General features: G+C 44.2%; 2 protein-coding genes across 5 annotated transcripts in view; one reads left to right on the top strand and one right to left on the bottom strand.

Annotated features, from left to right (window-relative positions):
- TBXAS1 (thromboxane A synthase 1) overlaps positions 1-3,015 on the top strand; it is a 324,038-nt gene extending 321,023 nt beyond the window's left edge. For all 4 annotated transcript variants that reach the window (XM_084632610.1, XM_084632611.1, XM_084632609.1 and 1 more), the window contains one exon: positions 306-3,015. In XM_084632610.1, coding sequence (XP_084488736.1) covers positions 306-380 — 75 coding nt within the window. In that variant the 3' untranslated portion in view covers positions 381-3,015. The remainder of the gene's footprint in view (positions 1-305) is intronic.
- A 3,665-nt stretch (positions 3,016-6,680) lies between these two features.
- Positions 6,681-24,166, bottom strand: part of LOC311514817 (protein mono-ADP-ribosyltransferase PARP12-like) — a 31,300-nt gene continuing 13,814 nt past the window's right edge. Inside the window, exons 6-12 of the mRNA XM_084617513.1 lie at positions 23,407-23,584; positions 22,759-22,879; positions 19,013-19,109; positions 14,615-14,690; positions 12,275-12,405; positions 10,557-10,708; positions 6,681-9,268 (exon numbers count right to left, since the gene is read on the bottom strand). Coding sequence (XP_084473639.1) covers positions 8,958-9,268; positions 10,557-10,708; positions 12,275-12,405; positions 14,615-14,690; positions 19,013-19,109; positions 22,759-22,879; positions 23,407-23,584 — 1,066 coding nt within the window. The 3' untranslated portion in view covers positions 6,681-8,957. The remainder of the gene's footprint in view (positions 9,269-10,556; positions 10,709-12,274; positions 12,406-14,614; positions 14,691-19,012; positions 19,110-22,758; positions 22,880-23,406; positions 23,585-24,166) is intronic.

Genomic DNA, 24,166 nt, shown 5'->3' on the forward strand with positions numbered 1-24,166 from the left:
TTTGTACCTACTGTATATTTAGCAGCTCCAGAGCTTATGGCAGTTTATTTTATTTAGATTTGTAAGATACCTGAGCATCCACTGCCTAACCTAAAAAAAAAAATTATTATTACCATTATACTGCCAACAACTGGCTATAAAATGGACACTTTACAACTTCCATGACGTCTGTATGAGTTAATCTCATAAAGGAAACTGAAAACATCAGTTTGTACTTGTGAAGCTTTTACACGTATGCACCGCGCCATACACTGTGTGAAAGAGAGTAAGCGTATAAAATATGTAATTTATTTTCTCTTTTTCAGATTCCTTTGCAGTTGACATCTGTATCGTCATTAGCACCAAAAAACGGAGTCTATGTTAAGATAGTACCTCGATAGAGCAAAAACCCCATTCTGAAAGCCTCCAAGGAGGTGATCCATTGTTCAGTGGCTCGCTGATAGATTGGGGGGTACCATTTTCAAAAGTACTTAAGTGACTTGGGAGCCTAAATCTCATTGAAAGTCAATTGGACTTTAAATGGGTGGGCCAAAATCCTGCTGATTTTCAATGAGACTCAGGCTCTTAAGTCACTTTTGAAAATGGGACTTAAGTACTTTGGAAGGTTTTACCCAAGCCCATGACTATGAATAGTCTCTGAAAAAGCCTACCACTTTTCATCAGCCTTAGTGGTCGTAACAGGGCCCACTTCATTTTACTTATCTACATGGGAGTTTGTCCAGGCTCCAATCTTAGCAGTCTGCACTCCTCACCTTCGGTAGATTTTTATAAGATGTTGAACAATCACTTGTTAGCTAACACGTTTTAACAGACCTTTAAATCTGAGTCTCAAACTCTGAAAGCCAACATGTGTGGTGGTAACAGCAAGGACTAGGAATCAGGACACCTGGATCCTACTCCAAACCCTGCAGTTGACTGATCTTGAGCAGACAGCCTAACCTCATGTCAAATGAAGATAATGCTTACTCACCTTTTGTAAAGCACTCTGAGACATTTGGATGAAATGTGCTCTTATTATCCTCTAACTTTTGTTACAATGGATTTTAAAATAATGGTAAATGTCTGTACAGCACTTAAGATCCTATAAACAGGACCAGACCAAAAAATGTTGTAGACTGCTATTAAGTTTTGTCTGTTACCGAATAGTATTTAGAGAACCTTGGAATATACAAGTTTGAAGTGTTTAGGAGAACTCGGGGAATTTTAGGGTTGACCTGAAGATGGTGGCACAGCAGGAGTTTTCCCAGCATGGCATGACACTTTTCCTTTCTATGCATTTCAGTTGGCACTATACTTGAGCAGAGGAAATGAAGGAGGCTGCATGCACTAGTGCTTAAAGTCAAGGATTGGGAGCCAGGAAAATCAGTTCCAATAGCTACACTAACTCATTAGGCGACCGAGCAGCAAGTCACTTCACCAACTTGTGCCTCACTCAACCCACATAGGGAAAGAATGTGGGTGAATGCTAGGCCCAGCGGCTGCCTGCATGTCTTCACAGTCACAACAGCACTTATTTGATTCTTCAGGACCGTTTGCCCACAGCATCTGCGGTAGCTAAAAGCAAATTTTTCCATGTTTGGAATTTTTCCATATTTGCACACATGGAGCAAACGGTCTCTTCTGCTGCATCCTGGCCCACCCCAGCAGTGGCTCAAAGTACAGTTTTGGGGGCTGCATGATACCTAGATAGAAGCAGAGAGTTTACTCCATACCCAACCCTAGGTGGAAAATTAAGAAAAAGGAAGAAAGTTGTCATAGGCCCAAGTTTTTGTGTGTGTCCCTGTTGCAGGCCCCTGGGTCCTATGTGGGCTAGTGGAGTGTCACTGAGCATCCTTCACACTAAGACACTGACCATTACAGCTGCAGCATGTTTAGAATTCCCAGCAGCCTCTACTGCTTCTTAAGCCTCAAGGAACTGTGGCCCAGATCCTCAGAGATATGCCACTGATTTCAATGGAAGTCAACGAGCCTAAACACCTTTGAGGATGTGGGCACTGGTCCCTTCCCAGGCAGAGTAGCAGCACCGAGGACATTACGGATCACTAGAGGAAGTTCTATCCACTGAAGAAGGTAGGTCTCAGTTGGAGAGTGGGGTGGTAAGAGGCAGCCTTCCAAGTGTTCAGGGGAGATGTATATTATTTTCTTTAAACATAGGGCCCTACTTTAGTTTCCACTGCAGGCTGAGATCATGAACAAGAAGAAAGGAGGAGGTTGGTGAAGTTTATTCATTTTGCCAAAAATAGGTTATTTCCTCCACTGTGAAATTAAATTTTCCTGACGTTCCAGCCAGCTGAGCACTCATGAGTACTTTAAAAAAGCCCAGTGAGCTTTTGATAAAACGTAACTTCAGACTACCCTTTAAAAAAAGAACATCGGTTGCTAGTTGGGAGGGAGGGCGGGAGAGCCAGCCTGGTGCTCTGTGGGCCTCAGCCCAACCAGTCACACTTCTTTCCTAAAGCTATGCTACAGGAAACACCAGCACTTGTGCATGGCACACACAAAACCAGCTGCAATATATTTCTTTGCAGCTGCGGTACAAATCATATCGAGTAAAGGCGCTCGATTAGAAGACTGCTGCTGCTCCATGATTCCCATCTACAGTTTCTTGCTTGCATGTGGCACGTTGAGAGTGGTGGGATTGGCGCATGCTGCTTTCACCTCTTGCTGGTCATTGTGACCACACTTTTAAAAGTCATGCTCTCATCTTCCTTACCAAGGCTTGTGTTTAGTTCTGTGATGAGATTTTCTTCTCGCTTGAGTTCTAGCATAGTAACTGTGGATTATAGGCCTGAGAGTTAATGCTCCATCCATACTCCGGCCTTGCCATGCTGGAGTTTAAATGACTCAATGTGCCTATGAAATGAGCTGTTGAATTAATGGTCTAATCTAAAAAGGTGCAGCATGCACCGCTATACACAATTTTGCCTCAATTTTTTCAATAGTATATTATTTGTGGTTGTGATTCTAAATTATACCTGTAAACTGGAATAGTATAGGGTAGTCTCATTAAAGGTTTTTCCCATCCATTTGTCTTAAAGAAAAAAAGTGTTTGTCCTTTACTGTGTTCTGGCGATCTCCATCAGAAAGTCAGCCTCCCAGTTCTCTTCCAACAGTGTTCTCCTGCTTCCCCTCCTCCCCCCAACCTGCAGGTCCTCCCTTTCTTCATTTTAAAACACACACTTTAGAGCCTAAACCCTCAAAGTCTATTTATTGCCCTATTTATCCAAGGAATTGGAGCTACCACAACATGTCCACTGGAATTTAAAAATTATTGTAAGAAAACAGATCAGCATAACTGATATGGTGCATGGGGTTCTAAGGCATGGAAACAGGCATCACTGAAGGGACTTGAGTAGTCAGAAACTTATAACTGACATGTATATTGCCACTCCAATGCAGGTTCGTGGCTTAACTAACAATACAGTGACTGTCTTGCAAGACTTTTCAGCTACTATGTTAATACCAGCTTGCCCATCCCTGAATACAGGGCTGATTGCAAAGGAAGTAAGTGCCAACTGTAGTGACTTGTCCATTTTGAGGTAGCCAGTTTTCCCCACAGGTGCAGGTTAAGCCAGAATTCTGAATCTGAAAGTTAGCCACCGTTTTGTTAATTCTGCTTGGAGGCAGTCAGTGGCTTTGGACTAGTATGGCAACCAGAAGGTTAAGAGGAAGAGAGGATGCCTCAGGACAAATGAAGAGTCCTGCACCCCACTGCTTCCTTTTAAATGGTAGTTGCTGGCCTGCCAACCCCTAACTTCGTTATACAACAGCACTTAATGAGCCTCACTCCACCGCTGTCCTTGTAGAGTTCTGCATCATAACTGATGAAACAGGGTGGGGAGATGAACTCATCTTTGCCATCAAACTATGCCCTGAGGGTCTGAAAAGGGATAATAAACGACACTGCAAGCTGCCCTTCTGATGTTGCTCCCTCTCCTCACAGAGATGAGATACAGGAAGCTGTCATTCCCTCAAGGCAGCTTTTCCAATCCCGTCTGCCACTTTTCTGGAAAAGGGGATGAGGGGAAAACAGCAGCCTGCCCCTAAAGCTGAGCTTCCTATCAAGACACACGATAAGAGGAGGAGAAGCAGAGAAACAGCTTCTTGGCTGCCAAAGCCTGCAGGTGCACCCGTTGCTGGGACATAACTGGAATTGGACATGTTGTTGAGCTGATTTGTTAGAAATTTGAAGTAGTTTGGAACTTTTCCTCACGGTGCCACAACAGAGAAGCCCCCCAGCTGCTGCTGTGGAAGCAGATAGAACTTCAGGAGGCAGGGGCTTCCCATGCTGCTAGAGCAGGGGTAGGCAAACGTTTTGGACGGTGGCCCATGAATGCTCATGAAGTTGGGGTGCGGGTTCTGGCTGGGGATGAGGGGCTTGGAGGGTGGGAGGGGGAATCAGGGCTGGAGTGCAGGAGGTGGTCAGGGAGCAGGCTCCGAGCAGCGCTTACCTCAAGCAGCTTCAGGAAGCAGCGGCATGTCCACCGCTCTGGCTCCAACAGGGAGGCGCAGCCAGGCGGCTCTGCGTGCTGCCCAGTCCGCAGGCACCACACCCACAGCTTCCCTTGGCAGTGGTTCCTGGCCAATAGGAGCTGTGGGGGCAGCACTTGGGACAGGAGCAGCGTGTGGAGCCCCCTGGCTGCCCCTACAGGTAGGAGCCAGAGTGGGGACATACCACTGCTTCCAGGAGCCGCGTGGAGCCACATCATGCATGGAGCGGGGCAAGACCTCGACCCCGGTCTCCGGTTGAAGCTCGAGGACTAGATTAACACATCTGATAGGCTGCAGGTTTGTTTTAAAATTACATGAGACTACTTTAGAACAGGTCCTAGTCACTTGCAGACAGATGACAGAAAGCAAAGACTAACAATGAAACATCTTCAGGGAATTCACATTTTGCAATCAATGCTAAAAGCTGTCACTTTAAAAGTGTATTTTTATATAACTGTATTGGGATAGAGAACCTTGCCAACGTAGTAGTTCACAAAGCACTTTTTAGGAGGGGGAATTACTCTTACTCTGGATTACATGTGAAATTTTAAGGAAAATTCTGCAGCATAGTAGAAAGTCACTTCACAAAATAAATATTTTATATACATTTTCTGCTTTCTATTCTATGAGTAAAATGGAATTTCCACCTGAACTTTACCATAGATGCTGATTTGTTTAGCATATATTTATTGTTCCCTGGGCCTTAATAATAGCACCTGTATTGGAAGGGTTAGAGGTCAACTCATAAAGCTGAATCTCTCATCCCTTGTTATTGAGGAAAGTTATGCAGCAGGCAGCAGGAAACAAGCTAATTTTTTTTAGACAGACATCAAGTTGGATCTCAGAGATGCTTGCTCTCTGCCTAGCTGCAGTTTGCCACCTCTATTCAAGCAGTTTGCAGGATTTCCTCAATTGTTAGTTATCTTTAAAACTGAGCTGACTCCCACAGCAATACTCACTTAAAAGTGGAGAAGGCATCTGGAAATCATTCAAGGCACTTTTGAACAAGAGGCCTGACCTATTTACTGTTCATTTTCTATGACATGCACTGATCCAATGGTTAATTAACTACCCCCTAACAGCTGACTAACCTCCAAATTTCCCTGACCTTCCTCCCAAAATAAAGTACTTTAACTTGAGCCACAGAGGTCTCCCGTTACCTCCACTTTCACGATTGCTGATGTCCTCTCCTTAAGGTGGCCATGTGTCCATGCTTCTAGGTCCTGCCTTGCGTGAGAGTTTGACCGCCTCCTCTGGAAATCTTTTCTTAAAAGTCCCCCCTTCTAATCCAAATATTCACAAAACTCTACACCACACAGACAGAGCTGCCTCCCTCTCATGTATAAACAGACCTGGCCTCCACTCAGCCCTCAGATCAGGCCCTGGCTGCAGGTATCAGACTTGGCAATAACATAAGATAAAATGCTCACGCCTCTCCTGTCACTCCCCACATGATTCTTCGCTTACTGCTAAGATATGGCTGTTATCAAAGCCCTATAAATCAAGGCAGAAGCTGAATATCACTGCAAGCCTGAAATACTAAGTCAACTGGTAGACTCAGTTTCCATAGTATAGACAACAGGTTGGTCATAAAATGCTGAGGTACCCTACTGTGCTGCAGACTGCATTACTGTCAAGCCAGTTTTCCTTTCAGCCCACCCTCCATATGCCTTCACAGGACAGGGCTGGTGGCAGAAATCCATGTAACCCAACCTCTCTATTATCCCACTCTAGAACACCACTCACGCATGTTCCAGACACTCAAGAGCTATGGCTATCGCTTGAGACAGTCAACATAAGTTTGCATATAATTTAGGTTTCATACGAGGTACCTTTTTTTAAAAGCCAATAATTTCCAACTGCACTGTAAACAGAGAACACTACAGACTCCCTTAGTTTGTAAGAACTTGAACATGAAAGTTCACTAGAACCCAAAAGTGCAATTCATGCTGCTATTTGCAGTACCCAAGATGAAAAAAGCAACAAAGCCTGTTTTTCCCCAGGGTGGAGGGAGAAGCTTCCTCAGCCTTTGAAAACTTACAATAAAAACTGCTCTGCTTTGCATGAAAGACATTCAGTGTGAATCTTTTGTTGCTACTTACCACAGTAAGAAACAAGGATCCACCTAGGTAGAAACATTAAAGAGGGTTAGAGGATACAAAGAGGCCACTATTTGACTCAAACCTTAATCAGTTTTCGGTTCAAAATATTTTAATTTGTATTAAAAAAGAGGAGCCATGCATATTGCCACAGAAGGTAGCATACATACGGCTGGGAAGAAGAAGATTCAATTTCAAACATTAAAAACATCGAGAAATAGGGCTACCGATTGCTTCCAGTTATACATTTGTTCCTCATAGGCACTTAGAATATATGACTAGCCAATACGTTCACTGTAACTGAAAGACAGCTGCTGTAAGCCCACCATTCCCAGCCATTACAAAGGAGAGCGAGGATCCTGAGTAGTAGTCTCCTCTCTCCAAGCAACGCAAATGTTAAGCTTCAGTCACCAATATCATGATTGTAAATGAGAAATATACAGCTGCTTACGTTTCAAGGTACCAATAAAAGTCATATTATACCCTCCCCTACCAGGACAAACATGTACGGACAGTGAAAGCTTTAGTGGTTCATCCAGAATTGTCACAGCTCTCTAGTTAAAGCATTCATGTGTTAGTTGCAGCAGCGTCATTACATAACTAAGTAGCTCAGCTGTTCACAGCAGGGCATTAGGCACTATAGTTTATTTTGTGTACATATGGACAGTCTTATTGACGTTCAAGGATGGGCAACCTTTAAATCAGTCCTTGCTATGCTTCCAGCTTTAGCACTTGCTTCCAATCTTTACCAGAAGATAGGTAGAGAAGTCAGAAGAGATCCAGGCAGTGTAAGTAACTAGTGATAATCAGAGGCATTATTAGGATTTTGAAGTTTCTTCTGCTCTCCCATATTGCAGCAGGCTTTTGGACAGAGCTTTACCCTGCCCAGAAATACACCCTGGAAGGGAACGTATTAAAAATCTAGGCTTAACTTTTCATTCACACATTAGTTAACAGGTGGAAGGGGAAAGCTTCCCAGAAGCGAGGAAAGCTCAGAAGTGCAGTTCTATTCTGAAATGCAACTACTGTACGTGAAATGGCACATTTACTCAGTCTATCTGTTCCTTGCATCTATAAGAACTAGAAAGCTGATTTCAGTGTCAGAGTTTTGATTGCTTTTGACTCTTGTTAACATACAGGAATGAACAGAGCCAAGATAAATAGCGAACTAGATTCTATCCTTTCGGATACATCAACAGAATTGTTTTCTATATTCCAATTACAGGACCAATCACTTAAACCTGTATAGCCCCCACAGAATATAGTGGGTTTGCACAGATGTCACTGAAGGCAAACGACATGACCTATGGAACCTTCATTACTGGCATTGATGGAGGAGGAGGAGGAAAGAACCTCACTCAATGCTTAGATCCCCAAGCTGAGTTTGCAGGGCTGACAACAAGGAAAAACAGCCTTGTAAAAACTCTTTTAACCTGGAGCTACAGAGACAATAAACATGATCCCCACACTGATTCTTAAAGAAGAATCATGCTTTTAAAAAAAATGCAAATGTGTATCTATATACCACCTCTGACAACTAGGAACAGATAAGAACAGAAAGCTGTAGCTGCCACATCTCTCACACCATGTCAGAAAAACATCAATCCTACAGGCAAGTCTAAAAGAGAAAAGCGTAAGAAAAAGAGAAGTTCTTAGATCTTTTGCCTGAAGCAGTTCTGCTGGAGAGGAGAAAGAACACACAGCAACTGCTCCGGTGTCCCATCTTACACACCTAAGCTTGCCGCTGTTCCAACCAAATCACCACAAAGCCTGAGTCAAACTCATGTAACTTCACAGATTTAAAGCTTCCTGCGTTATTTTTTTTGTAACCCACATTTGGGGCTTAGCAGGCCTGAGGTATGAGGAGGAGAAACCCTTGGCAAGCAGAGGGATGTAGGTCACCCTGATGTGGTAGCAGTGATCCACAGGAGGGCCATGTGTGCAACAGTCCCCAGGGAACTATTACAAAAATTGCTTGCCCACAAGAAGCCTTGTGCAGATTCTGTCCTGGCAAACTAGTTTCACAGCTAACTTCACTAGGGGAGAACTAATGAAGACATAATTCCTTTTTTAAGCATTTCATATGACATCGCAACCACCTGCTTTTCTATTACTTCATCTCACAGTGCAAGAATGATATGAACATCTACTGGATTTATTAAATCCCCCAGAACAGACTAACAATGGGAAAAACAAGTTAGCCGTACTAGAGAAACTTAGGAATAAAGACTGGATTTTAGAAACTCATAAAAATACTATGTCTTTTCTAAAATTTCTTAAGATACTCAGCCCTGCTTACTGTTACAAGGAGAGGGTAGAGAGTCTACATGTGTAGAAAATGTACACAAAAAACTCTCCTCAGTTAAGTCAATTCCGAAAATAAGCAGCATGTGAAGCCCTTGACAGAGCAGCTGCCACCGCCTGGTCCATGTATTCGATCAGATACTCAGGATAAATCTGATGTTTCTCAAAGATGACGAAGATAGACGGATTCGAAAGGCTATTCACGCAGCTGTCATAGAAATTGTTTCTGCTGTCCTTGGCGGGAGGACGAAGATAGGAAGAGCTACCAAGGGTAAAGTCCCCCACCAAGACCCGAGCCAGAAACATGGTCTTGATGTTTGAGGCCGTCTTGCTATAGTTATCAGAGTACGAGGCATCCCTTGCAAAGTAGCTTCCTGCAGTAGACAAAGATAAAGTTGGTAAGATTGCTGGCTTCCTGGAATACATCGAGAAAACAACCCTAATCTTTACTGAGAGAATCAATCAGAAGCTGGTGAGAGATTTGTAAATAATTTCATGCGTGTTAGGCATCCTTTCCAGCATAATTTATCGTTAGGTATTACCACAATTTGATTTTTCACAAAACATGTTAGATATTACTAGTGTTTTTTTATTTTCTAATTTCTCTTTCTGAGAGTATGCTATTTGCCCCCAAACCCATCCCACCATACATACACACAAAGCTTATAGTAAGTTTTTGGAAGCTTGAAATTGAAGTATCTTTCCTTCCAAAATGTTCTAATCATCATAAGCAACCACTGGGTGAATAAACTCTGGAACGATAGATTAAATGTTTAAAAAATTAAAGCCCATTCTGTTTCACTTGATATGTGGATCCTTTGCTGTAAGCAGGGCAGTGGCAGGGACTGCATCATTTTCCAGGGATGGAAGGAATACTGAAGCAGAGTGTAGTTTACTTGCATGGCATCAGAGACCAACTAAATACCACTTCCTCTTGGGGTTCAGAGAAGACAAGCCGCAGCTCCAGGGGGGAGGAACACAGACAGGCGTAAGGGGGCCAAGAGTGGCACCCCAGCTGGGGCTGGCTGCCAGAGCCAGGAATAGAGCTGGCTGGCACCCCCTTCCCCCTGTGGGGGCTGGCCCACACCCAGACGCACCCCCCCAAACATTACTCTGCACCCGCCCTTGTGGGGCGCCCCTCCCCCCCACCACAGTTTGCAGACCTCTGGTCTAGTCTGACCTCACGTATGACATAGGGCATAGAACTTCCCCACAATAATTCCTAAAGCAGATCTTTTAGAAAAAACACATCCAATCTTGATTTAAACATTGCCAGTGATGGAGACTCCATCAAACCCCTAGGGAAGTTGTTCCAATAATTAATGACGCTCACTGTTAAAAATTCATACCTTAAATTTGGGTGGGTGACGTGTTGACTGGAAGCATTCCTGTCCCCTCTTCTTTCCACACAAACAAGTGGGTTTACACGGCTGTGTGGAGCACATAGGCCAAGGTCTGCAGAAGTGCCTGAGCTCCAGCTGAGTGTGTTTGTTACATTGCCACATGAAGTGGTTAACATTAACACTACCCACTTAAGCATACAGGTAATACCTAGCTCAGGTGAATGCCTCTTCCCTCTGCCATTCTCCAGTTCCAACTACTGCTGGGCTAGAGAAAGTTCTCTCTAAATCAAGGTTAGCAGAGCACAAGCTCGAGAACTACCTTTGCCATAAGCTGTCCCATGAAGACCACAGATTCTCCAGTCAAAGTTCTGCTGGCAGATGGCATCGATATGCTTTTTACTGGTCCCATGAAATAAGAGTCTTTCACACACATCTTTTCCTCCATTAGTCTTCAGCATTTGCTCTTTCTGCCTGTAATAAAAAGCATCGTCAAAATTCCACAGTGCAGAGCCAGATTATTTTAGCCAAACAGGTTCCAATGAGGTAGGCACTCAGATTATTTGTGATGAGTGTTACAGAGTGCTCAGATTTTGCAAAATATTTTAATACTTTTTTAAATTTGAGTAATTGCACAAAAGTATGCTTTTAAAAAGGCCTGCTTTAAACAGAAACAGAAGCGAGATGCACCATGTACTCAAATATACCTGTGTAAGAATTTATAAGGCTCTAACTGTAGCCAAGAATAGAAACATTAGTCTTCCTTCCCAGCTAGTTGGATAAATATCTTGTGGGGGGGGTTGGAGGTGGAATATCCCATGTACACCTTACTGACGGAAAGCCTAGTCAGAGGGGAGTTTGAAGTCATTCTGAACACTTGCAGAAATTCCCTAAACTAGAACTGTGGAAGTTCTGTATGACGGGGTGTACCAACCCTGCACTGGGCCAACTGGGACGGACCAATCACTGTGGGCCCAGGAGGCCACGCCCTCTTTCCCCTGCTGCACATGCTGCAAGTGGAAGAGCCAGATAACAGGAGGCAGCCCAGCTCAGTCAGCGCTGGCTGTGGAGGAAGAGGGATGTGTACTGCAGGCTCCTCCAGAGGGGCCAGTGACGGTCCAAGCTGCAGAGCCCATGGACCCAGATTATGCTGCGGGCAACTTGCCAACTGTGGAGGTTGATGGGGATGCCAAGCCGCCACCAGCTGAGGAGATGCCTGGGATGCAATTTGTGGTAGGAAGTGACCCAGGGGATGTAGTAGAAGCTGATGCCAAAACCCTTAGCGGGGAAGTCCCCAGCTTCATAGGGCCCTGGGTCAGAACCTGGTGGAGTGGGAGGGACTGAGGTCCCCTACCACACCCCACAGACCAGTAGGCGTGGCTGCTGTTTGCTCTCGGTCCCAGTCCAGAGGCTCAGGGACTACGACTCTGTCCTGTCCCGCCCAGGGGCTGCAGGCTGATTGCTGTTCTGCCCTGCCCAGAGGGTCAGAATCCCACCTGCAACTGCCTACCCCAGCCAGGAGTCTCACGGGCTACTGACTGTTTGCTCGCTCAGCCCTGCCCAGGGTCCAGAGCCCACCACACTGCAATTACCTTATCTAACAGGGAAACTCGACAACTGGGTGATGGGGTGTACCAGCCCTGCCCTGGGCCAAAGGGGTGGCCCAGCTCGACAAATAGTGCCTCCCGTCACACTCTTGTCATTTGCACTTGCAGATCTCCTTCACTGGCTGCCAAACCTCAGTTCTTGTGAAATGCTACTCATGGGAGATAATGCCTCTCCCCATCTGCAAGCAGTATCTCAGGGAGATGGGCTACTCCCACAGAGGGCTCTGAATAGCCGAGTAACCGCCATCTTGCCTGAGTTCTGCCTCAGCCAGCTGCAGATCTCAGCTAAGCAGTGGTCAAGCAAGTTCTAAAAAGCAGCTGTGCAGCAGTTTACATGGCTGCATACTGGCTTCTCACACAGGATTCTGAACATAATCAATAGCAGCACGTACTAACACCATGAAAATATACCAGAGCAACATTTTACACGTACCACTGATACACTTTCCAAAGAGTCGGGTTCTGAATTCTCTGAATCTCTTGAATGACTGTTTTGGGCATTGTGCGCTGAAAGTCAGCCTGGACCTTCTTGTATTCGTCAGACGAGCTGAGAAGTTTGATCAGCTGTAAAAGAAAATATATATAAACCAATCTCCTATCTTTTACAGAGCCATCATAAACCACCACATTATTACTGCTCAAGTCCTGAATGTGGGTCAGGGGGAGAGTGGTTCCTGCTTGTATTTTACCTTAGAAACACCATGAAATCAGCTTGAGCCTTCCTACTTTTATTGGAAGATTTGTTGAGGGTTTGTTGAGTGGGGGAATATTGTGAGTTGAAGATTCAACAAAAAACTTTCTTTCTCCAATATGTCAATCACAGTAGCCAAATAGAGCTGGGGGAGGAGGAAGTCACAAAACATTTGTCAACATTTTTCCTTTTTTATTTCAAATTTTTGAAATGTGAAAAATTTCCCTCTACTAAATAGATGTTTAAAAAGCAAGACAAAAACCCCTACACAATTTAAGAAACTACCTCCTCCTCTCCATTGCTTGGCTTCATAATCAGGAACAAAAAGCCCAACCTTCCCCCCCTCTTTAGATCATCTTTAATGTCCTGCCTTAGGAACAACGTGCCTATCACCGCCTGCCAGTACACCCTACGGTGAAAACAAAATGCTGCACTCTCACCTGCTCCACCCGAGAACAGAAGTAAAATAAGTTTGCCTCACCACCCAAAGCTATCTTGTATTGCTGAATTTAGTGCTAGTGCCCAAGAATGCATGAGCCCTTGGACCACAACCAAACGGAAAAAGAAGACAGCAGAACCAAAATAAAATAAAGGCACTGAAAAGCCTTGTGGGTCTGCCTCCCCTCTTTGATTGCGGGACGTTAACCAGCTGTTGTCTCTAGGTTAATATAGTCACTGCTTCTTGATTAGGCCAAAGCCCTGAGCAATAAGGGACGTACAAGTGAGCCCTTGCACGCCTATCAAGCCCCGCTGTCTTCAGCAAAGCTCTTGCAGGTACAAAGATCCACTTTCCCCATGTCAGTGTGATAGCAGGCACAAGATTGCAATTACTAATATAGTAAGTACATCATGTAAGGGATGGTCATCTACAAGGGAACATGCAACACTGAAATGAAGGTTGGTTACCTGTAACAGGAGCTCAAGATGGCTCTGCATATTCACACACATGAAATAATGCACCACCACATGGTGCCTTGCAGTAGAACCTTCTTCTAGCAGCGTCAGCTAGAGCACTTTTACAGCACCCCCCTATCAGTATCACGGACACAGAACCTTTGACTGATCCATCAGATTCAGACAGCTCTGATGCATAGAAATCAGCACTGCTAACAGTGGCTGCTTTGCTCTTGTGCCTCATTTCCTTTGGTGTCACAACGGCTGTAATTGAAGGCACTGACGACTCCAGTTATGACACACTGATGAAATTCATCTTCCTGGAACCGGTAGTGGACATTGAAGCCAACTCCATTCCTGCAGTTGCAGAGTTCTGAAACAGCTGGAAAGCAGTATGGCACAAGGTACGGAACTGGGAAGAGTAACCGAACTGTCGCTCATTCTTTCCATGAGAACTGGGGCAGTGGTATCCGACCATGCGACCCTCGGTCCAGCCCTATACAGCCTTACAGGAGCTGCAGGGACCAGATACGGCCCCGACAGAGGATGCGGCTTCTTGGAACCCTTCAGTCTTTTGCTGCTGGGAACCACGGGTGCCAAGACTAGCCTTATGGATCTCAGATTGGAGGGATTGGATCCAGAGGGTCTGGCCTTGAGGGCTTCTTTCAGGACAAGGAGATGCAGGTGAATCGCCCTATCCTCACATGCTCTGGGAGTTAAGATCCACCCAAAAGGTGAATGTTCTTCTTCTAGGCACCACACGCAGTCATCAGATGCCATGAAGACAGCCAAGCAGGAAGCGCACCTCTTAAATCACAGCTTCTTTTGTTTCCTCAATTCCACCATAACACAGAATCAAATAAGATCACGCACTAAACTGGCCACTAACACTAACACAACAGAAGCTTCGGTTCTAAAGAGGTTCACATTGTCCAGGCCCGCAGTTGGAAGGAAATGAGGTGGTGAGGGCACTCTGCCCCTTATAAAGCCTCACCCTCAGAATGTGACAACGCCGAGGGGAGGGGCATGAGAACACTCTAGCTGATACCGGTAGAAGAAGTTCTATCAGAAATCACCATACAGTGATGCGATATCCCATAAGCGGGAATATGCCGAGTCTCTCGAAGAAGAGCCTACCTTTTAAGAAAGCTGTATGTGGTCAGACAGAAAAACTTAAGAGCTCCGTACCTGGTATCCCAATTCTGGTAAAGCTGATTTGTCCCAGTGAGCTGGAATGGATTCTTCCTGCGAATGCTCAGCATCACTGTATATTACAAGAGAGGAGGAGTTGTTGTTTTTTAAAATCATATTTAAGGGTATTACATTAGAAAGAGTTTTGCCTAATTTAGAATAAATAAAAGGTAACGCAATATATCTAAACATTTCAAAACTATCTTCAGTTCAGCATGCGTAACATATCCTGTCAAAAAAGTGTTCCAAACCTCATGTCAGTTAATTAGGAATGGAGGCCCCAAGTCATCAAAGCACTTTGGTACATATCTGACTTTAAGCATGAGAGGAGCCCTATTGATTTCAATGGGAACTATTTCCATGCTTAGAGTTGGGTATGCGCCTAAGTGCTTTGCTGAACTGGGACCTGAGCACATAAAATGACAGAAAAGCACTCAGTGTCAATTGTTGGTATGAGTTGCATCTCCAAACTGAGCTCAAACTACCAATAGTTCTGGTGTAGGTCATCAGTTCTCACACAAAGCCAATATTTAGGGGTTAAGTCTCTTTTGTTACCATTAAGCTCACTTTGCTTGGGCCTTCTGCAGTTTTGAGTCCCAGTCTCCACTAGGTGAGCTTTTATGGTTTCCCTCCTACTGAGTATAAACAATCTGCCATTACACATCCAATTCCACCTGCCTAATCAGGACTCAACCATTTGGGGGAGGGATAGCTCAGTGGTTTGAGCATTGGCCTGCTAAACCCAGGGTTGTGAGTTCCATCCTTGAGGGGGCCACTTGGGATCTGGGGCAAAAATTGGGGATTGGTCCTGCTTTGAGCAGGGGGTTGGACTAGATGACCTCCTGAGGTCCCTTCCAACTCTGGCATTCTATATATGATATTTCCAAACATAACAGGTTAGAGATAGGGGTTTCATACTGATATCAGAGCATTATGTGAAAAGACTGAAATAATGAGCATATAAGCTTCCCCCGACATGAACTCCTGTACTGCTTCAGAATACCAAAACGTTATTTTCTAGTCCCTAACAGCCACAATATCAAGTTTGTCTTCAAATCCTGCTTGAAGCCGATAGCAACAAAAGCATGATTGGGGCACCTATTATGTATGCATCACAGTGGTTAGGAAACATTTCAGCATCACAAATGCATTGTGCTTTAGTTCTCATTTACAAAAAACTAAACCATATATCACCATCATAAACTCATTTACCCAAAAGAACATGTTTAGCTAAGTTACTACACTATTTTACCTTAGGAGGTACAAATGCCCATCATCATTTTTGCACCATTTCCTAATCCTCCCAAATACTATACTCCATTATTACTTCCCATCAAGTCACTGACCTGAATCCTGCTGATGGGCTCTGCCCCTTCCTACCAGCTCCTTGTGGCCTATGCTTGCCAGATTATCAATTGACTCCAGCAATGAATGACTCCATTTAGAGTCTAACTAGAAGGTGTGAACAAAAAACCACCCACTCAACTGGATAATTATTTCCCCCCCATAGCTGTAGCTTTAAAACACTGCCATACTAGTTTTAGTTGGGACTGGACACAGATACTTAAGTAACAGTGAGAAAGGCTGTTTCTGTTACCAACGACTCAAAGGTTTATTTTGTGTGTTTTATAGGCACCAAGTACTATATATATATAGAGAGAGAGATCTAAAGAAATCATAGAATATCAGGGTTGGAAGGGACCTCAGGAGGTCATCTAATCCAACCCCCTGCTCAAAGCAGGACCAATCCCCAATTAAATCATTCCAGCCAGGGCTTTGTCAAGCCTGACCTTAAAAACTTCTAAGGAAAGAGATTCTACCACCTCCCTAGGTAACGCATTCCAGTGTTTCACCACCCTCCTAGTGAAAAAGTTTTTCCTAATATCCAACCTAAACCTCCCCCACTGCAACTTGAGACCATTACTCCTTGTCCTGTCCTCTTCTATCACTGAGAATAGTCTAGAACCATCCTCTCTGGAACCACCTCTCAGGTAGCTGAAAGCAGCTATCAAATCCCCCCTCATTCTTCTCTTCTGCAGACTAAACAATCCCAGTTCCCTCAGCCTCTCCTCATAAGTCATGTGTTCCAGACCCCTAATCATTTTTGTTGCCCTTTGCTGGACTCTCTCCAATTTATCCACATCCTTCTTGTGGTGTGGGGCCCAAAACTGGACACAGTACTCCAGATGAGGCCTCACCAATGTCGAATAGAGGGGAACGATCATGTCCCTCGATCTGCTCGCTATGCCCCTACTTATACATCCCAAAATGCCATTGGCCTTCTTGGCAACAAGGGCACACTGCTGACTCATATCCAGCTTCTCGTCCACTGTCACCCCTAGGTCCTTTTCCGCAGAACTGCTGCCTAGCCATTCGGTCCCTAGTCTGTAGCTGTGCATTGGGTTCTTCCGTCCTAAGTGCAGGACCCTGCACTTATCCTTATTGAACCTCATCAGATTTCTTTTGGCCCAAACCTCCAATTTGTCTAGGTCCCTCTGTATCCTATCCCTGTCCTCCAGCGTATCTACCACTCCTCCCAGTTTAGTATCATCCGCAAATTTGCTGAGAGTGCAATCCACACCATCCTCCAGATCATTTATGAAGATATTGAACAAAACCGGCCCCAGGACCGACCCCTGGGACACTCCACTTGACACCGGCTGCCATCTAGACATGGAGCCATTGATCACTACCCGTTGAGCCCGACAATCTAGCCAACTTTCTACCCACCTTATAGTGCATTCATCCAGCCCATACTTCTTTAACTTGCTGACAAGAATACTGTGGGAGACAGTGTCAAAAGCTTTGCTAAAGTCAAGAAACAATACATCCACTGCTTTCCCTTCATCCACAGAACCAGTAATCTCATCATAGAAGGCGATTAGATTAGTCAGGCATGACCTTCCCTTGGTGAATCCATGCTGACTGTTCCTGATCACTTTCCTCTCGTGTAAGTGCTTCAGGATTGATTCTTTGAGGACCTGCTCCATGATTTTTCCGGGGACTGAGGTGAGGCTGACTGGCCTGTAGTTCCCAGGATCCTCCTTCTTCCCCTTTTTAAAGATTGGCACTACATTAGCCTTTTTCCAGTCATCCGGGACTTCCCCCGTTCGCCACGAGTTTTCAAAGATAATGGCCAATGGCTCTGCAATCACAGCCGCCAATTCCTTCAGCACTCTCGGATGCAACTCGTCCGGCCCCATGGACTTGTGCACGTCCAGCTTTTCTAAATAGTCCCTAACCACCTCTTTCTCCACAGAGGGCTGGCCATCTACTCCCCATGTTGTGATGCCCAGCGCAGCAGTCTGGGAGCTGTCCTTGTTAGTGAAGACAGAGGCAAAAAAAGCATTGAGCACATTAGCTTTTTCCACATCCTCTGTCACTAGGTTGCCTCCCTCATTCAGTAAGGGGCCCATACTTTCCTTGGCTTTCTTCTTGTTGCCAACATACCTGAAGAAACCCTTCTTGTTACTCTTGACATCTCTTGCTAGCTGCAGCTCCAGGTGCAATTTGGCCCTCCTGATTTCATTCCTACATGCCCAAGCAATATTTTTATACTCTTCCCTGGTCATATGTCCAACCTTCCACTTCTTGTAAGTTTTTTTTTATGTTTAAGATCCGCTAGGATTTCACCGTTAAGCCAAGCTGGTCGCCTGCCATATTTACTATTCTTTCAACTCATCGGGATGGTTTGTCCCTGTAACCTCAACAGGGATTCCTTGAAATACAGCCAGCTCTCCTGGACTCCTTTCCCCTTCATGTTAGTCCCCCAGGGGATCCTACCCATCCATTCCCTGAGGGAGTCGAAGTCTGCTTTCCTGAAGTCCAGGGTCCATATCCTGCTGCTTACCTTTCTTCCCTGTGTCAGTATCCTGAACTCAACCAACTCATGTGGGCTATTACATACAGAAATTAATCCTTGCTTACCTTCACATTTGTTGAATTCTATCTGAAATTGCTCTCAGTTTTCAGACACATTCCATCCTACCTCACTATTATTATAATTAACATTTATAGTGCAGTAGTGCCTAGATGTCTCAGACATTTCACGGCCCCATTGTGCCAGCTCCTTTACAGCCATATTCAACAAAAGACCCTGCCCCCAAAGAACTGACCTCTCTCCCATCTGCTTATGCAACCTTTTTCATCTTGATCCAGCCTCTTCTCAGTCAGGTAGGGTGTTCGGGACCCATAGGTACAGCCATATCTAAAACTCTTTCCACTTCACATACACTCCTCGCTTTCCCTCCAAGAGTATCAATTCCTCTTACAAATTGTCTTAAAAACACTCTTTTTACTTTTGCTTAGTACTCACACTCTCTCTGCAAGACACTGCATAGTACTGCATGAATACAAATGTAGCCACCACCTCAGAGTAGAGTAGCTGTAGTTTACCTGGTTCTCCGTTTTTCCACATCTTGCGGGGAGATGAATTTGGGTCTCCTGCAAACCTCTCTCTGTGTCTTATAGCGAAGGTTTCTCTGATTCATGGCTGAAAACACAGCACAGACAGCAAATTTCTCTTTCAACAATCTTCACGTTTGGGGCAAAATTCTCCATTAAGACACTCTGCCAAGACTGCCACCTAACGATGCCAATGTCCCACTCTTACTACATGCAGCAAACTCCCATTTGCGTCACAGACTACAGGAGCCAAGGTCTACTATGTAGATCAAATAGGAGAATTCTGACTCAAATTTTTTTTTTTTAAAATAGGTTTGCTCTGAAATCTAGAGGAAATGACAGATACTTCACTTCACTTTCTAGGGCTATGGAGAGAATGGATGTATCATAGGTAGCAGTTGTGGAAGTGTCCCCACACTGTTCTGATCGTGTGCTTCAACCTTCACCTGGAAGAACCACCTCTATAGAATGGGTAGCTGCATTCTTCATACTCAGGTTTCAGCCTCTCCCTAAACGCTGTCAACAAAGGCCACAATGTGTGTGGACACCTCTCTCCCCTTACAGCTATACTTGGACCATTAACTCTTCAAATAGGGTACCAAACAGCCGTCACAGGCCACCAACTTTCATTGACTGGCAACACATGGTAGCCTGGATTTGAACCAATGACCCAGGAATGAAAGACTTCACTACAGGGACTCTAACAGCACAGTTATGCTGGCATAACCCCACAGCTCAGATGGAAGGGGCTTTTCCCCCATTGCTGCAGGAACTTAACCTCCTTGAGTGACAGTAACATTCTTCTGTCAATCTAGCTGCATCTACACTTGGGGTTAAGTCAGCACAGTTATGACTCTCAGGTATGTGGATTTTTCAGACCCTGAGCAATGCAGCTGCATTGACCTAAACTGTGTGTGTGTCTACAAGGCCTTTGTATCGCATTTACTGTCCCTAAACAAAACCCAAAAAAATCCAGGCTCCTAGATTTTTAAATATAAATAAAAACAGAAACCTTATTTTTGGAAAACAAGCCAGAATGTTATACCATTTGGGCTGTCCAGGCAAAGATGTCTGTATTTGTTCACAAAAATAAAGAGCTGGATTGAAGGAACAATCCCCACTGGTTACTCGAGTATTTCTAAGGAACTGACCTACAATAGCTTAATTTCTTGCAGAGGTAACTGGCTTTCATCTGATGCTCTTAGCACACTAAAAATACACAGATATGGCCTCTACAAGCTAAGTAACTTGCTCATGATACTTGGAAGAATGAGGATGCTTTCTAATAAATGGTCTTAAAGGAAAACTGCACCCATTCTGCATCATGCTTACGAACAATAAAGTGACTTTTTAAAAGGGTGGTCATAGTTCCCAATTTTTTATTCTATTTCTTTCTTTCTCTCTCTATTTCTTTCTTTAAAGTAGAAAGTTTCAGTTGCGTTTCCCATCCTGATCAAACTTTTATTTTTTGGCTTTCAGTTCTCAGCCTCCACTTCCTGAATGAAGAAGTGTCTAATGATGCAAGACCCAGAACTACCAAAGCTTTATGACAACACCGCAAATTCCCTCCCCACACCTTTGGAGTGCAGGAGACAATCCAGGAAGAGAAAGGAGGTACGTCAGGGAAGAGGTAATGCGGCTGTGGAATTTTTAATCCAGCAATTCTGCTCACCACATTAGCAGAGGGACACAAATTAGAACAGGCCAGAGGTCTACCCTAGACCATGCCTGGGGCCAAACCAAGCCCTGGCTGTCCCTAATACAGGGAGCTGTAAGTCACCTCCCCTTTGTCCACATGCTGGTCCAGGGCCAGCACAGTGATAAACTTTCCTTCTGGTGCCTGCATAAGGATACATGGTTTTTCAGAGTCATCCTCTTATCCAGGGCTTGTACGCTACCTGACCATGTACTGCAACTGTTGTCAAGTCATACCACCAAATGGATACTATCATCCCCAACCAGATTTTAAAAAAGGATGGGGTCTCTCTTTCAGGGAAAGAGAGAGAGAGAGAGAGAGAAAAAGAGGCTCCGCAGGGAAAACCCCTAGAATTGCTAAGCTTGGGGAGTAAGCTCAGAGTGAAGTTTACATTGTATTAAGTTACCAGAAAGTAGTTTAGGTAGGAGTTTTATACTCTCTTCAGAGCAGGATGGGAACTCCATGCTACTTACAGGTGTATAGACTGAGTTCCAGCATAACTTCCAGTAGGAAGTTCATGTTTCCCTTTTGCCTCTTTTTCTGGGTAGAAGGCAACAGTAGCAGAGAGTCAAGCATACACTAGTACTAGCGAGTCTGAGTGGAGCCAGATGACCAGTCCAGGTGGTTTGTGCTTCTCCAAGGGTATGGATAGCAGGTCTGGGGAAGAGGTGAGAAGGGGAGTAAATTCTCATAAGAGGGGATAATTAGTGGTCTTAGCTTCAAGTTTGAGTATCTGGTCACCTTTGAAGCACTGCTTTAAGTTCTGACATGGTTAACCCGCTACTTCATCTTTCCCAGGCAGACAGAGCCATAGTCTGGCCACTCTGCTTGCTAGCAACCTACACTCCAGCTCTTCGGGATTACAGAGCAGCCCGTTGGTGGCTGTGGGAAAGCTACTTTAAGTTAGGGTAGGCCTTAAGACTGCTCTAATTTATACTGGATGTCATGCTAGCCTCTGGAACAGGCCAGAATCAGCATGAAGCCAGGGCTTCTGTCCTTTGCCCTGCAAGAGAGAGATTCAGGTGTATAAAACTTCACACCTGAAACTAGATTCCTGGAGAAAGCAGCAGAGGGGGAAGTTTATTATTTGTGGCAATGGTTCCACAATAACCTCCTGGTAAAACACTAAGTAACGACTGTCTGGACTCTATGCCAAACCTATCTTCAACTAGGAAATGGATGCATGATTTAAAACAAAGACAAAAAAACATTCATCTTATTTTAAGCCCAGTTCTGGGGGGTGGCTGGCTGGCTCTAAAAGGACATTTGTGGCATTAACAGAGAAAGAGCCACATGGAAGAGATTAAGAAGTGCCCAGCCTGCCTAATAGTGATTTAACAGCGGTGGGAGCAATATGTAAATAACGTTTAAGATTTATAAACTAAAAAAAGCAAAGGCTTTCTTCTCCTTAAACCAGTAGTGAGAGAACCTGGAAACTGGTTTGCAGTCTATTCCTTAGGGCTCATTACTTTCCATAACCAGAATGAGAAATCCATGAGAAAAGACTAAGCTAGTTTTCAGGCTTCTTTACTCGTGGCTAAAGAAAAGTAAGCTTTGCTTAAGTATTCCTCTTCTAGCTGTTAACCTGTTTTTAAAAGGAAGTTGGAAGCTGGTTTACAGATTCTTCTATGATTCTTTCACACTCTTAGTGTCAAAAAACAATGCAACTTTTCACAAATCAGCTGAATCTTGCAGTGGAGGCTTTTTAATTTAAAAAAAAAATTCAGTCCAAATAGGCACATCAGTTTATTCAGGGTGTCTAGCTCTTGAATGCATTCGATTAAATGAGCTGTAGCTCACGAAAGCTTATGCTCAAATAAATGTGTTAGTCTCTAAGGTGCCACAAGTACACCTTTTCTTTTTGCGAATACAGACTAACACGGCTGCTACTCTGAAACCTAGCTCTTGTATTGAGAGCTTTAATGGATTCCCTTTTCCTTTGACCACCACAAAGTAAGATTAATATCTTAACTTCTCCTCTATTAACATAGTTTACACAACATATCTGAAAGGAAGAAAAAGAAAAAAAACCACAACGTACCTTTAAAGTTGAGTTCATATTCATGTCTCCCAGCTTTGAACTGCAATGTTGGAAGTTCTTTTGCTAGATAAGCGTGCTCCAGGTCACTGCTGTATACTGTGCAAGCATCATGATCATCATCCTGTCAGGTCAGAACCAAAAGAAGAAAGATTTTTCTTAATCTTCTCAAAATGAGAAAGTATAAGTATCTGTTCTGTGGCGGCTGTGGTCTTACAGGCCTGTGTGCTACTGCCCTTTAAAATAAGGGCCATCCACCAACAGGTAGACAGAGAAACCTTCCCCAACTCCCAAGATGGAGATGGGAATGGGGAGCGGGAGAGTGTGCTGCTTAATCTGGAATGTCAAGAAACACTGAAGGAAAGAGAAGGTTACATTTCAAGCAATGAAAACAGGTGGAAATACCTGGCACCTATTTCAGACAACGCACTGAACAGACGTCAGTCAGTCATGACTTCGTCGCTTCTGACTGCTCTGTATCTGGGCCATTGAACCTAAAAGTTAAAGTCTCCATATCCCATTATTAATCCTCTGAGCCCAAATTTGATCAAAAGACTATTAAAATAAAAAAGACAGCCCATAGAGCTTCCGATAGTTTCCACAGATTTAATGCAATCAGGTTGGGGAGCTGCCTTTCATCTACACACTTACTTCTGTTCCATATTCACGCCACACACCATATTCATCCTTCCAGTACCAGAGCCAATCTGTTGTAAGAATGAAGTGAGGGGGTTTGGTCACGGATGATGCTGTGGAGAGGCGCCTAACTTTGGCAGAGCCACAGGTCATATTCTGAAAATATATATACTGCAAGCCACTGTATGAAAACCTGTGTGAGAGGGCCAAAGGGTTTAAAAAGAAAGAAAAAGTTAGCATCAGTCAGTTGAGCCTACTTGTAACTTCTGAGTCATAGATCCATAAAAATAATGCAAAATATTATGCCCAGTGTCAAAGTAATGTAAGTGCCCCCCAGGGTGAAGTGTAAAGTTATGATTCCTACAACAATCACTATTCACCCCTTACACCGCCCATACATGCGTATTATTTTGTATTGTATATGGTGCCAAAGTTTAAGACACAATATTGTAAATCTATATGAAATCATATCTTATAGAGATCAGAGTCATGATATAGTGGTTCTTGAGTCAGACATAAAATGTGCATGTGTAAACGTCACACACACTTCTGCTAATTCCTTATATTCTGACCTGGAACACCTCTTGTCTTTTGATCCCCCTAAAGCAGGAACAGAAGACTGCGGATATTGCAGTGATTTTGTGATATGAATTAATGGATAAGACCCTCAAAACTCAATTTCACTTATAGCTTAAGTCAGGCTTTGAATAGGCTTTGATCCAACATAAGCATGGGCTAATCAACAGATATGTTCATCAGCTGCTCCAATCCTCTC

This window comes from Lepidochelys olivacea (genome assembly GCF_965140295.1).
Source record: "Lepidochelys olivacea isolate rLepOli2 genome assembly, chromosome: 1".
NCBI classification, from domain to species: domain Eukaryota; kingdom Metazoa; phylum Chordata; order Testudines; family Cheloniidae; genus Lepidochelys; species Lepidochelys olivacea.